The sequence below is a fragment of the Podarcis liolepis genome, assembly GCF_965112155.1.
Source record: "Podarcis liolepis genome assembly, chromosome: 6".
Classification (NCBI taxonomy): domain Eukaryota; kingdom Metazoa; phylum Chordata; class Lepidosauria; order Squamata; family Lacertidae; genus Podarcis; species Podarcis liolepis.
This window is the reverse complement of record NC_139559.1, coordinates 41,738,590-41,754,062: the sequence shown is the minus strand read 5'-3', so window position 1 is coordinate 41,754,062 and position 15,473 is coordinate 41,738,590. Positions and strand designations below refer to the sequence as shown.

At 41.9% G+C, this 15,473-nt stretch overlaps 1 protein-coding gene across 22 annotated transcripts in view; it reads left to right on the top strand.

Moving 5' to 3' along the window:
- Positions 1-15,473, top strand: part of NFASC (neurofascin) — a 176,394-nt gene that overhangs the window by 111,450 nt on the left and 49,471 nt on the right. For 12 of the 22 annotated variants that reach the window (XR_014527469.1, XM_083508768.1, XM_083508754.1 and 9 more), the window contains 9 exons: positions 22-188; positions 1,753-1,900; positions 3,247-3,371; positions 5,083-5,118; positions 5,995-6,096; positions 6,232-6,429; positions 7,670-7,740; positions 8,303-8,531; positions 14,293-14,408. Coding sequence is in view for 20 of the 22 variants with exons in the window: in XM_083508768.1 (XP_083364894.1) it covers positions 22-188; positions 1,753-1,900; positions 3,247-3,371; positions 5,083-5,118; positions 5,995-6,096; positions 6,232-6,429; positions 7,670-7,740; positions 8,303-8,531; positions 14,293-14,408 (1,192 nt within the window). In the remaining 2 variants the exon portion in view is untranslated. The remainder of the gene's footprint in view (positions 1-21; positions 189-1,752; positions 1,901-3,246; positions 3,372-5,082; positions 5,119-5,994; positions 6,097-6,231; positions 6,430-7,669; positions 7,741-8,302; positions 8,532-14,292; positions 14,409-15,473) is intronic. The other 10 variants (XR_014527470.1, XM_083508758.1, XM_083508770.1 and 7 more) reach the window with 3 other exon arrangements.

Genomic DNA, 15,473 nt, shown 5'->3' with positions numbered 1-15,473 from the left:
ATTCTCTTGTGTTGTTGTGAGGTTTAAGAATGGCCAGGGAAGCACGCTGCATGGCGGCAACTATATAGTGCACGAGAATGGGACTTTGGAAATAATCAGGGCTCGGAAAGAAGACCAAGGAACTTACACCTGTGTGGCCACCAATCTTCTGGGCAAAGCACAGAACCAGGTTCGTTTGGAAATAAAAGGTAAGATGGCTTCTGTTTAAGCAGAGAGCAAGTATCCTCCAGATAATGTAGATCTTGGGTACCCTCTGATGACAAGAATGCTATATTTGGTTCATGCTCATAAGGTTAAATAGCTGTGCTCTTCAGTGGGTCTTAAGGTAGCTTCAAGTATAATCAGGAGGGAAAGCAGCAGTACATGCTATGATGTGACTGATTGAGTGTTCCTGAAATAAATGGACTGTGGGCCTCTGTCACTTGTTGAGTTGTAGCTGATAGAGTCCCCCGAACTAACGCTAAGCAACAATTTCCAAAAGTCCTGTGAGTTGGTTCATTTCCCATCCTGCTTACCTGTTTCATTATGAGAAGATACAAAGGCTATCTAGCTTTGGCCACAGAGATGGGAATGCTATGGACTCCCAACACCATGCACCACACTCCAGTGACAGGAGGGATCTGTCATTTGACCCTGTTTCACCACCTAATCAGTAGATCCTTGCAACATACATTAAGTGGAGGGGGATAGGGTAAAGGAAAGATAGAAATGAAGGAGAAGGAGGTGGAAATATAAAGATTATAGAGAGTAAGGAGAAAGGGTGGGATAAAAGAAGAGGTACGAATGGAGATGGCGAGCTGAAAGGGGACACACTCTGTCACACACTCTGTCAGCATTGGGCTTCCTTGCCTTTGGGGGCTCCCTAAGCAGATGCTGAGAACACTGAAGGGACTGCAGAGTGGGAGTAAGTGAATATATTGGAAAAGTACATATTTGTAACCTGAAATATTTAAAACAGCTTATCCAAACCAGGTCAGTTCCTGCCACTGGAATTTGTAATATACCGTAATTAGATGCCCCCATATATAAGACTCCCCCCTATTTGGGGGGACTCAATTATAAGAAAATGAGGGGAGATGGCCCAAAGTTGTTGAGCCTCTCTGCCCATGCAGCTGCGGGCAGGAAACACTCCCTAGATCGTTTCCCATGCACAACAGCATCAAGGGAAGTTGCGCTCCAGCCAGCCAGCCAGTTGGCTGGAGGGCACCTTCTCCCATGCTGCTGTGCGTGGGAAACGATCCAGGGAGTGCTTCCCATGTGCAGCAGCATCAGGAGAAACTGTGTACCACCAGCCAGTGCCCCCAGATCACTCCCCGCACGCAGCGGTATCTCCCCCCCCCCATGCCACTATCTGTGTTTTGCACAACCCCAGTTTTTTGATATGATTTTTGTGTCAAAAAACCTCGTCCAATACATGGAAAAATACGGTAACTTGCTTCTCTAATAAAACAGCCATTTATCAAATCGATCCATAGCACAAAAGTACACATCTCAGATACCACCACCATGTGTATTAAAAGTTGGCATTGCTACGGAATAAAAGAATATTTGCAGGATTTATCACTCTTAAATGTGTAGTTATGGGTATGGAAAAGAATTGCAACTAGAAATCTGTAGGAACTCTGCAATCTGACCAAATTATTTCTCATTGCCCAAAGTGTCTGTGGTTTCTTTCCACTAGACTTCGACTGACTACTCGCACAGTCCCCAAAATTACATTCTTACACTTTATAACTGTATAACTCTTCACAGATCTAACGAGGATCATAGATGGGCCAAAGGATGCAGTGCCAAAGAAGGGTTCCACAGTTCATCTAATGTGTCGGGTTAGGCATGACCCCACGCTGAGACTTACGGTCACCTGGCTCAAGGATGATTCCCCTCTGTACTTTGGAAGCAGGTGTGTGCTGTCTTTGTTTTCATAGGCTGTATGTTTCTCAAGATGTTAACATTTTATGTATCCAGAGGACACAAAGAAGGAATAAATCCTTTTGCTATGTTGGTAAGCTGTACTGCTGTCTTTTCTCCAGGGAGGGGGACTGTAGTTTTAAGGTCCCAGGTTCTGCCCCTGGCATCTCCAGTTAAATTATCAAGTGATAAGTGATAGGACCCTGGAGAGCTATTGCCAACCAGAGTAGACAATATTGACCTAGATCAGGGATGAGGAAGCTGTGGGCTTCTGGATGTTGTTGGACTATAACTCCCATCATCCCTGATCATTGGCCAAGCTGGTTAGGGCTGATGGGAGTTGGAATCCAACAACATCTGCAGGGCCAAAGGTTCCCCCATCTGACTTTATATAAGGTAGCTGTGCTGCCAAAGCCAGCCAGAATCACTCTCTTCTACCATAATGAATAATAATATTTCCATGTAATTGTTATTTAGTGTCTTACAGTATAAACAAACTTGGAATGGCCAATTGTTGCCATATTGTTCCTGGGAGTGGTGTCTCTATGCAGCAGTTAATATTGCTTACTCTGACATACAACAGAAGTAGCAGACTGTGTGAAAATAACAGTGGGTGTGTTTCTTACCTCTTACTGGAAACTAAAAGCTTGGCAGGAGAATCTAAAGTTTAGACGGCAGCAGCAGGCTGTGATAGAGAGGTGGAGCTATTGCCATATCTCTAGCCTGGTTGCTCATACTGGCCAGGTTGGAAGGTGGAGGTGCATGGAAATTGTTGTGTCAGCCTGGAACTGGCCTGGATATGGCCCAGTGCTGGTAAATTATAGCAGGAGGGCCAGCTTGAGCTCTAGCAGATCCAGGGCTAGCTCAGCCTACCCTCAAAACACCATATTTTGGAGCTTTCTGAAGGCTACCACTGTTGAGGATCCCACTGCCTGTACATCTCCTGCACATTCAGTGGGTGCAATGAGAGTTCTGTGCCAGTGGATGGACACCTTTGCCCAGTTACATGGAGGGGCATTGGAAAGGGGGTTTCAATTGCAGCCAAAGATTTTGTCACCAGAGGTCAGAGACTGTTTTCTTACCCTGCCATGTTACAGAACGTAAAATTGTTGTACTAGATCATTTTATATTTTATCTCTTATGTTTACATTTTGTTTGTACCCTGCCCTTAGATTATAAGATGCAGGGCAGCATAAAACTATACTAAATAAATAAAAATGAATAAACATACACAAGATAGCTGTTACAGCTGGTCCTGCCATTGCTTGAAGCAAGCTGCGGGGTCAGATTATTCTTACTGTGTTTGTATTTATTTCTGATGTTTTCCTTTTGTGAAAGGATGAAGAAAGAAGAAGATGGCCTGACGATATATGGAGTGGCTGAAAAAGATCAAGGATATTACACCTGCGTTGCCAGCACTGAACTAGATCGAGACACTGCCAGAGCCCATCTCACTGTTCTGGGTAACTTGATATTCCTTTTAAGTTTACAGAGCTTGAGACGAGGTCCACGGGGGGACTGACAGCTTATTTTGACAGATTTTAATACCTGTTCTCCTGTGTTGTAGTGTAACACCTACAGGGTACCATGTGCAATGGTCATGAAACAAATAACAAATTCCTTTGAATTTGGAATGTTATTCTTAACAATTTCTAACACCCTGTATTTTCTTTAAAGTAAAAGGTTACCCAAAAAGGTTTCAGTGGCCTTTCTGAACCAATATCTGAAGATTAACCAGGGAACCTTGCTAATTATAGCTAATTTTCATGAGGATTAAAAAAAAGAGTCACAAAATGCTGTAGAAATGTGGGAAACTGAATTTAAAATTGGAAAGATGAGAAACTGAGGGAAATGAAATGGACAGATCCTTCCATTCCTTGTTGCAAGTGACCAGGCAGGGCTCACAGGACTTTGGTTAATCTGAAGTCAATGAAGTACACTTGAGTTTTGTCCAGATGTTGAAGTACCTGACACCTAAGCAAACATTTTGAACAACTCTGCATCTTTTGTGTTTCGGTCTTGTCTGTGAGCTAGTTTGGGAAAGACTGAAGGTAACTGGAATACATTTAGGAGCATAGCAATGGTGCTGGTAGGGCCTGTCTTCCAAGAAAAGTCAGTGAAGGCTGGTACTCTGGTCCTTGCGGTCAGTGGTGCTGATAGGGCTGGACCATGGGACACAACTGCAAGAGGAAGGACCGTAACTCAATTGTAGAGCATCTGCTTTGCATGCAGAAGCTTCCAGGTTCAGTCCCTGGCATCTCCAGGGAGTGACTCTTGCCAGAAACCCTGGAGAGTTACTGTGAGTCAGTGCAGACATAGCTGAGCTTGATGGACCAATGGTCTGATTTAGGGTAAGGTAAGTGCCCTGTGCTCCCAAAGGGCACCACCATGATAGTCCCTGACTCTTCTTTTTTGAAACCCTTACAGCAGGGTTTGGTGTACAGTTGCTTTTGGAGCAATGCTCTAGACAGCTGTACCCACCCAGGTGCCTCTGGTCTCCATGTGGGCTCCATAAACACTCTGAGAAATTAAAAAGAAAGATAAAACCACCCAGAGCTTTGCTCTGAATGCAGCAGCTTGTTTGCTCTGCTGTTTTGTTTTGTTTTGTTTTGTGTTTTTTTAAGTGTTGACTGCTTCCACCACCAAGAGGGAGGAAGTGCCACTACTAAGCAAACTTTTTTCCAAAATGTTATTTTAGAGATTGTCAGGTATGTTGGAACCAAAGCATCCATCAGCCTCTATAAAAAAGTTTTGAAAAAAGACTAGGAAAAAGAAACTTAATTTGCTTTCCTGCTGCTTGTTAAGGAATGGGGAGGATGAGTCCTTTTTACTTTTTATTTTTGTATTTGTGGGAGGATATCCGTTCTTTCACCACCTTTTAAACTTTCATGGTTGTAGGAAGGTAACAGACAGGTTCCTTCATTTCCCCATTCCTCCAAGCAAAAAAGAGAACTAGGGTTCTGTCCATTCCCTTCTCACCATTTAGAAGATGGGAAGCAACTAGGGCCTCCTGGTAGAGGAAGACAAAGTGTTTCAGTGGTGGAGGAGGGTCTGGAAGTCATCTTGCCCAGGGCTTCTTGAAACCTGGCACAGCCACTGCACATTGTATTCCTGCAACAAGTTGTGCTTAAGAATTGAACTAACCATCTAAATAGCTAATATCTATTTTTGCAGCTCCTTCTTCTGTTAACCGTATGACCCTACCCAAAGGTAATCACTACTGATCCATTTACCACTTTGATTATTATTAATTTTTACATTCTCTTTCACTGTTGCTTGACCATTGCAATGACTTTGGTATGAAATTTAAGTGCCTCTGAAAGTTGGATAACTTTGGCTGGCCCAAACCTCATGACAAATATCCCTGATAATTGGACCTCTTTGGGGTAGGGGATTGTGATTTCTATTGCACAAATTGTTGTTGATGTTGCCCCCTACCGCAAAGGAAGAATATTTTAATCAGTCTGCATGGATGAATTTTGGGGGCTGATGCTAAAAATGATGGGAGGTGTTTCTCACCCTCCTTTTTATTTTTGCAAGGTGACCTTTGCCCTTCATTGTATTTATGTTCCTTCTTTGTAAAGCTCTGTCTTTGCAAAGAATGTGGACTGTTAGGGCCCTCTTATGAAGAGGGCAGAGAAAAACAGAACCTTGGATAGTTCTAAGTGAGCCCTGTTGGCTGAAGTGCTCTCCTACCAAGGTAGCTTTATGAAGATGTCCCAGCAGAGGCCAGAAGCCAACTGAAGGCTGGTAAGACCTGTTGCATGGTTGGTTCCACCTGTGTAGAGGAGCTGGCTGAGTTGTTAAAGGGCCTTCACTGATCTTGTAGCCTTTGACTTCTGCAAGGCTGATTCCTAATCTGAGTCCATCAATGGAGGCAGGGCTGTGGTCTGTGTCCAAAAGGTCCCCAAATGCAATACTGGCTATTCTTCCTCTGAGGAAATGGCCTTAGTGGAGTTCTCTCTGCTTCATGCTGCAAGGTCCCAGAGTCAGTGGTCATGATACCCAAAGGTATTAAGCACCAGCTCTTGAGTGGACTAGCCCATGAGGGACACCTGCACCTTACATGCATTCTTTTGCCTGTAGCACGTCCTGAACGTCCTCGTGATCTCGAACTAACTGACCTCGCTGAAAGGAGTGTGCGGTTGACGTGGATTCCTGGCGACGACAACAACAGCCCTATCACAGGTCAGCACTTGTTCCTCTACTTTGAAACCCTACAGGGGAACAGTGTTGCTGCTTTGGTTTGGTTTCCTTTCTAAAAGTCAGCTGGCCGATAATTATGTCGCAACTTTAGCAAGCCTTCACACTCTGCTCTTCTAGATTACATTGTGGAATTTGAAGAGGATAGATTCCAGCCTGGAAGTTGGCACAACCATTCCCGTTACCCAGGAAGCGTGAACTCTGCCATCCTGCGCCTTGCACCCTACGTCAACTATCAGTTCCGAGTAATAGCTGTGAACGAAGTAGGAAGCAGTTACCCCAGCTTGCCTTCTGAGCGATACCATACAAATGGGGCACGTAAGTGCTATTTGACTTGAGTGGATGGGTATATTTGAAAGGAAAAGAACACTTACATAAAACTATGCAATTGTAATGTACGCAAGAACAAGGACAGATAAAAGAGAGAGACACTAAGAATGTGGATTGTGTCACGCGTTACCTTTATAGCTAGCCCATATTTGTCACCATGTATGCTCATCAGGCAGTAGTGGCCAGTCTCAGTTCCCTGGAAAGTGTACCTGAGAAATATATGCATGCACCTGTTTGTCATGTTGTCCCATTACATTAGATTTAATGTGTACACATAAAAACATTTTTGGTGCATCTTATCCATATCATGTAGGGATAGGGAATCTGCAGCCATTCAGATGCTGCTAAGCTGCAACCTCCATCAGCCCTAGCCGGCATGACCAATAGTTAGGGAGGATGTGAGTCAAGTCCAACAATATCTGGAGGGCCACAGAATTCCCATCCCTGGTGTAATGTACGAAGCAGCCCTGAGCTTTTTCTGAGTCAACCAAGTATCTTTAGGCTAATGGGCTTTTGTCACAAATTCCTAACAGATATGTACTGGCTTGGTATTTTAAGTTTAAGATTTTGGACTGTAGATGTGCATGGAGTGCAAGAGGAACCTCACAAATAAATACTTTTCTCAAATTAGGGAAGTGATGGGCTGGATTTTGATTTTTTTTGTACAAAACATCAAAGAAGGCATGTTTCTGTTGTAAGGACAAGGCTCTTGTGCATCTTAATTTACTCATAACCCTTTGTTTAAATATATGCAGCCTCTACAGCTGATTAGTTCAGGCCAGTGTTAAGAGAAACACAGAAGGAGAGGGAGAGAAAGGGTAGCACACATAGAGTGAATTCTCTGTAGTGCTATACACCATAACCACATTCTCTCTAGCCTTACCAGCATCAGCCGCTGCTCCAGGTTGACTTTTTTGAGGGGGTTGATGTCCCTTCATAGTTTCCCCATCTTTGTTTTAAGTGCTTTTTAAACAACTGACACCACCAGTGTCATAGTAACTTTAAAAGTTTGCTTTGCAAATAGCTTTTGTGGTACCATAGCAATTGCATAGGTCTTTCCTTTTGGCAGAGGCTTTATGTGGGTCTCCCCTTTGTGTTCTAGCCTTCCTATGTGGAAGAAAAAAAAGATTATTCCTTTAGCAATATCGCATGGTATAGAAAAGCTTGCAGTAGCTGTGTTGTAGCATTCAATGCTTTAAAACAAATTTCACGTTTTAATTTATTTCAGGTCCAGAAATTAACCCCACAGGAGTTAAAGGAGCAGGAACAGCCAAAAATAACATGGTGATATCCTGGACAGTGAGTTAACTCTCCATGTGTATATACTTGTTGCTGGTGCAATTCATGTAATTGGAAACTGTGCAGTTACCTGGATGCATTTTGCATTTGTTATCTCCAAAGTGATATTATTATTATTATTATTATTATTATTATTAGTATTATTATTATTGGAATTTATATACCGCCCTATACCTAGGGGTCTCAGGGCAGTTCACAGAATAGTCTGCTGCAGTGAAAACAGAGTGTCCTGTGACACAGTAAATACTTAAGCTGCATATTTGGGTATAAGCTTTTGTGGGCTAGAGTCCATAAAGGGTAAGAGGAAAGCTCAAAAACACCCATACAGAGGGAGGGAGGGAGAATCCGCCAACGGAGGGCAACATTTCATGCATCTGATAAAATAGATTCTAGCATATGAAAGCTTATGACACCATGGGCTTGTTAGTCCTGTTTTTAGATCCATCTATGATTCTGTATCCTCTGGCGTCACAGAAACACTGTTCGGTGGCAGGGACAGCAGCTGGTGTTCAAAGTTAACAAGAGTAATAATGGATTTCTTAATTTTTGTGTATCCTTTAAGCCGCTAAATGCAACCCAAGTTTACGGCCCCAACCTCAAGTACATTGTGAAATGGAGGAGAAGAGACACTCGGGAGAGTTGGAACAACAGGACGGTAAAGGGTGACACTAACCAGTTCACTGTCACACAGACGCCCATCTATACACCCTACGAGATCAAAGTGCAGGCCAAAAACGACTATGGGGTTGCTATGGAACCTGAGACTGTCATTGGCTACTCGGGGGAAGATTGTGAGTATTCTCATAGATGTAAAGAGTTTGGGGTACCAAAAAAGACTCCACCACTGGCAGTCTTGCAATCCAAGATCTTATGTGATTGGCTCCATTAACAGGAGGCATTGAATTCCAGTGCCAGGCACTCTGGAGAATGAAACACTCATGTAGAAACTTCATAGGTCTCTGGAGTGCCCCAACAGACCATTTAGCTTGCATGCCCATGAACTTCAAATTAACTCATTTTTCTTGAAGATTTATATTTCCATCTCTTATTTATTTAAAACACACATATCTTCTTTATTTAAAGCATTCATAGAATATTCAAGGCAAGCTAACAGCACACATGAAAAGCAACAAAACATGCCAACCATGAATGACACACTATATCAGAGGCAGAACAGCAGCAGACAATATAGTTACTAGGCTGCCTCAGCATTTTGAGGTTAGAAAAAGATATTATTCCATCTTACGGGTCTAGAACAGACTCGGAGAGGTTATATGAACCAGCTGTAGTCACCAGCTTCATTGTCTGTCTAATGAAGGTAAGTAAGTAAGTAGATAAATAACATTCATATGAATGGGGATATAAATAAAAAGTTACATGGATAAATACAAGAGAGTGTTGGATGTAAATTGTGGATACTTGGGCTCAAATCCGTATTCACTTTTACACTGATTTTATCAGGAGAGTTAAGTATAGGCTTAAACCTTTTCCATTACAATCACTGGAATATAGAAGTGCTTCATTCCACCTTTAAAAGGCATCCATCTTCCATAACTTTTACTCCTATTCACTTCATATTTTTATTGCTTCACAGGAGGTTCATTCTTTTGCTGTGTTTTAAAAGGGATGAGGAAGCATTGATCATGTAGACTTAAATGATTCGGAGACTTCTGAACATTCGTACCTTGCAGTCATGCTGTTGGTGGAGGGAATAGGGACTGTTAACACACCATATGGTAGCAGTTTTATTCACAAACAAACCTACACGGGAGTCTTGGTCAATGGCCAGCATCATTTCTAAAGTCAGCTTGGAAACAGGTGTCCGCTTATCTGTACGGCAGTCCCAGACATGCTGAGAACCAATAGACTCTAGGATACAACCATGCAGTGAGCTCAGAGTTACAGTGCTCGGATCATCAGCCTGGTGATCTCTGCCTGATTTTAGCTCCCACAGTTTATGATTCTTAAAGAATGTTTCATGCTGGAATTATTCCCAATGTTCTCAGGAACATAAGAAATTCACCTGAGTCCTCAAACTATAATCCCCTTTTATTATTCCATAACAAAATTCAGAAGTGACACATGAATCATATCCTCTGCTGCTATGTTCTGTAGCAGAGGTGGAGAATCTATGGTCTTCAGAATGTTGCTGGACTACAATTTGAATCCTTCAACATTGGTCATACGCTGGCTGGCTGGCTGGCTGGCTGGGGCTGATGGGAATTGGAGTCCAACAACATCTGCAAGGCCATAGATTCTCTCCCCCTGTTCTGAAATCATATCCCAAGACAAACTCAATAGTCACCAAGTGAATTATGCCCTTCAGCAGCTGCCAGACAGGTCTACAGGGCACAAAAGTGATTGCCAGGCACTGAAGTTAAATCTATATGTGATGTTTGTTTTGGTCATTGTGGTTCTCCAGCAATAATCTAAAAGAATTGCTGAATAAGCCAACTCTCAAAAATATATTATTCTCTTTGAATTAGTAGTGTAACACATGCCAAGGGCTCTGTCAGGTTACAAGGTTTAGAAGTAGATATCTAGTGATCAAAATCAGAAGGAAGTGGTTGTTTTTTAAATGGCAACCCAAGTTAAAGGGTGTTCAAATGCCTCCTGAAAATTGGGTGAGTATCTAGGGAGGTCAGGTATATTCTACTGTGTTCTACCAGGGCGTAAAGAGAGAGGGGTCAATCTAGAATGCCCTGCTTGTCAAGTCAATATGTACAAACCTGGTTTATAAAGAAATCTCAGTTGATTTTAGGGATTGCCCCTTTACTGTCTCATGCCACAATCTTGTTAGCATCTTTACTCTAGGTCAGGCTTCCTCAACCTCAGCCCTCCAGATGTTTTTGGCCTACAACTCCCATGATCCCTAGCTAGCAGGACCAGTGGTCAGGGATTATGGGAATTATAGTCTCAAAACATCTGGAGGGCCAAGGTTGAGGAAGCCTGCTCTAGGTTCTTACAGGCCTTCTTGGTTGAAATCACCTTGTGGATTGTGTTCAGAAGGCTCTATCAAAGCAAGGCAAATAATGGTGTCATACACTTCCACGTGCTCTTCTTAAAATAATTTTTTTCTGTGTAATTTTATATAGATACAGATTGACAACGTAAAAAATAACTTGCAACAACAAAGAAATAGAAAGGCGAAGTAAGTGGGGGAGGGGAGAAGATGAGGTAGGAAAGGAGGGATGTAAGAAAGAAAAAGTGCTGCCATACAATGGGAAGAAAAGGACTGGCAGGAAAGGACTGTGGCCACTCCTTTCTTCCTTTGCAAAATAAAGCTAAGAAACAGTTGCATGCAACTATGAATGACTTGTTTTTTTCAGGACCAAGGACAGCGTAGCCAGCCTCTCAAAAAGTGCTTGCTTATCAAAGCCCATATACTTATCAAACCTTTATTAGGCATTGTGCAAATAAGACCATAAAAGAGGAAATAACATATAAAAGCCTTGAAATATATATAAAAGGGAGCAGTTGGCTACATACATATATATATATATATATATATATATATATATATATATATACATATAAAATCAGTGGTTTTCGTTGTTAACCTGCTCCTTGGAGGACTGCTACCAAAAATTCGGCTACCCCCGCCGTTACCCTTTGGTCAACGTCGGATAGGCAGAATCCCACACATTCACCTTGCTGGGGTTCCAGACCACCCAAAAGAGGGGACAGCACGCGTTGACGTGGGATACTGTACAATGGGCAATGAAAGAGAATATGCTCTACAGTGTCCGGGACATTCATAGAACATCTGCAGAATCTCTTGTTTCTAGGAATGTTTTGATATCTTCCCCTGACAAATGCTGAGGGGAAAACATTCAAACGGGCCAGCATAAAAGCCCTACGTTGGGCTGGGATTATTAATTTAGTGACGTAATTGGCTCTGCTATCTAAGATATTTAAATCATAGAATATGGGGGAGCAAATTTTGTTTACAGCTGCCGTAATATTTTGTCTCTCGACATCCTTTAGTCTAGTTAGGATATTATGGGAAATGTATTGCTCATTAGAATTGTACAGGGGCTCCAGCTCGATGCCTAAAGATTCAATCTTTTTTTCGAGGTACTGATACCATCTTGATTTATAGGAGTCTTTGAGCAAATCAGCGAGCATACTTGATGGAGGGCAGCGAAAATGGCAGCGTAACCAGTACTTTATTGAGGTGGACCATGCCCAATATTCCATTGTGTGTATGCCTATTTCTGCACACATTGTCAAAGCTTTATCAGCTTGAAAGATCACAGAATTCACTTCAATTCCTATTAATAAGTAGAGCAACCCTTCCTTCCAGGTTTTATGTAAGGTCACAGTGTGTAAATGGGAGTGGGGAATCCATTTTATAGTAAAATTTTGCTGCACCAGAAATCACAACTAGTTCACACATCAATGCTGTGTTAATTAATTAACCATTTGCAGTGGGGAAGGTGAGAAAATGGGTAAATTGATGCTGTTGATGATGTTTTCAGTTGTGCATATCCTTCATGGCTGCAGTTCACAAGGGGGCAGGGAGGGGGGAAGATGAAGAAATGCCTTTCATCCTCAACTTAGTAGGCTGTATAAAGAAATACAGCATGGTGTCTGGGTTTTCTTACAATTAAAATGTAACTGTTCACTTAGAGTTGTCATATTTCAAGAAGTGAAAATCCAGACACAAAAGTTGTTGAGCTTGGGTGGGGGGCAAAATTGTTGAGTTTGGGGTTTTTTTCAAATTCTCCCCCAAAAAGTTGAAGTTTTTGAGCTATTTTTAAGGAAATCGACCACCAAAAAGAATGCTTTCCCTGTATATTTTTTCCGATTTTTGTAAATTCCGCCTGGATGCTATTTCCCGGCTATGGCAGCCCTATGTTCACTGCAAACTGAAGTGCTGTTCTCAAACTATCCAGATACATTGTATGTAAACTTGCATCTAGACAGTTGCCTGGTAGACGTTTTTCATTTTGTTTTGTCTTTTGTTATCTACACTTTTTGCTATTATCTGTGCTCTACCCAGCCCTGGAGGAATGAGCAGTAAGAGCAAATCAGCTGTCCCCCACCACATGGTGTTCAGCCACAGGAAGCACTTTCCAGCAACAGCTGTTTCCCTCCTCATTGGCCTGCGCATCATATCCTGTCCCCAGGGAATGGGAAAATATATAAGCAGGTTTTTCCTCCCATCTGCTCTGTAGCCCAGCCAGCCTGCTTACCAGGAAGCCTCTCATCCTGCTGGGGTAGCTTCCTTGCTGTTTAAAGAGGAAAGTGCTTTTTTAAAAAAGGAAATGAATAACAAGCAAGGCAATAAACTGCATTGGTATTTTGAACAATAACAAGCTACAGTGGATGCAGTAACTGAACAAGTAGAATCTATTTTACCAATGAGATAAAGTAAAGAACTTTATAACTCCTGTAAGTAGTACAATGCAGGCATTTTCAAATTCTGATTGTAGATGACTAAGCAGTCAATAGGCCAAACGCTTCCCTGGAAACCTCTTTAATCACATACCGCCTTTTACTTAGGGCAGAGTGGTTGTGTGGAGTTTGTTTGTTTTTATGGCGCTGAGTGATATGAAACAAGCTTGGTTGTTCATGGCATGTATACTTTCCCACTGTTCTATCTTATAAACAGGTTTTGCAGGGGGGAGGGAGGGTTTGGGATTGTTTCAAAAATCAGTAAAATCTGTTTGAACAGAAGTGCCGAGAGAAGTAGCAAGTGTCTAAACCACTGGTACCCAACATGGTACCTTCCAGGTGTGTTGTTGGACTGCATCAGCCCATCTCAGTGCTTTTAACGGTCAAGGGTAAAGGGAGTTGCAGCTCAACAACATCTGGAGTCAAATATGTCTCTATCAGGCCACCAACTCTCCTTAAAGCTATGGACAAAATGTTTCTGCACTTATTCCCTGCAACAGGAGTAACTTTTCTCTGGGTTAACAACTGCTGGATAAAGAAATTTACCTCATAGGTTCCATGGGAAATATTTGCCATATCAATATTTTGCAAATCTCTCTCAAAGAGACAGTTCTGAAGCTGAAATTTAAGACCTGCTGCTCGCCTGTGCCGTGAGGTGTTCTCCTCTTAAATGGGCATTTCTCCATCTGAAATTGCTTACTACTGCTTGTGGGGACTTTCAGTTTTAAATGATTTTATGGGTGCAGCATGAACTTGATTTGTTGTGAATCAAACACCTCTGAATTTAAAAGGCATTTGTATAAATCTCTAGAGTTGGCAGTTTTCTGTTCGTCAGGTAAACTGTGAAAACCTATGCGGGCACTGCCACATTGTGAGTGCACTGGTGAGGTAGGCAGAAAAGAGAAATGTGAGAAATATAGGAAACTGGCACCAGAGTAGAATGGATCCCTCCATCATGCAAACGCTTGTCAAAAATGTACACTTGAAATTGCTTTCTATCTCCACATGATGGCAGCAATGCTTAAGAGCAGCCTCCTGTTTACATGCTTTTCTTTGGGTAAACCACTGCAGCATCTAGGGAGGGAAATGGGGATTTTCTTCAAATTTCTGTGCATGCTTAATATCTGCTTTGCTTTATTCTTGGCAACTTAGATCCTAAGGCCGCTCCCACTGATATTAGACTCAAAGTTGTAAACAGCACAGCAATCAGCCTGCAATGGAGTAGAGTGTACCCGGAAACCGTCCAGGGACAACTTAAGGAATACAGAGTGAGCAAAACCAAAACCCAATCACATTAATGTGGCTAACACCCAACACTAATGATGACTGATGGTTACATTGTCTTTTACACAATGGAGATGACATGAAACACCCAGAAATTGCTAAATGGCATTGAAAACTATTATTATGCAGACAATAAGCATTTGCAGTTGTGTTGGTGGGCGGGTGATAAAGTACAGATATGTAAGGGCATTGCTGAGATACAGAAACCAAAATATTATTACCAGTTGTATATATCCCCTCCACCCACTTCAAAGAGCTTAGGCAAGGAGACCAGCCTTTTCCTTGAAATTTAAGCAGTTTTAAACTAGTGTGCCAATTGTGGTTTCCTCCAAGAATCCACCAAGAAAATAATTCTGTGATTTGTTTTGAAGGGTTGGGGGTTTTTGGGGGGGGGGTAGGGCTGGGGGAATGAAGAAGGGAGACCAGACAGACAAAGCATTTTTTTAATTGCTCTTTTTCAATATGGAATCCAATCAAGTTCGATTTTAGCAATTCTTCGTCCCCTATTTTGAAGAAAGCCTGTTTTGATCTTTTGAATGTTAATTGGCTTCTTCCTGATTCAAAATCATGAGTTTGTACTTAGCCTTGAATTGAAAGCAAAAAAAGTCTTCATTTCAAAGACTCATATACATATGTGCAAAAATAAATTTGATTTCTGCGTTTATTACAATTTAGATTCTCCGTTCTTATGGACTGGCACATTTTTTTAACCTGTTGTATTTCATGTTCTAAAGTTGTGCTATTGAGAGATATTTTTCTACCATTTGGAAAGCAAAAATGTGCTTCCCGTAAGCATTAGAAGCCGTGTAACATTCTGATCATGCATAGGGCAACAGATCAGGTACCTTCCTAGCCAACCATATCCAAAGTACACACTATACATTCTAGACATCTCTAGGGAACTTCTAGACCAGGTGTTCATTGAGCATTCATGCTGATATGTTTGTATGGAGGTTCTACAAGGTTGCCGGATAGCGGCTGTTACTCCATACTTTCTAGAACACTTGTCAATTACTTTTCTTTTTCAGTGAGAAAAGTAACAGAGTAAT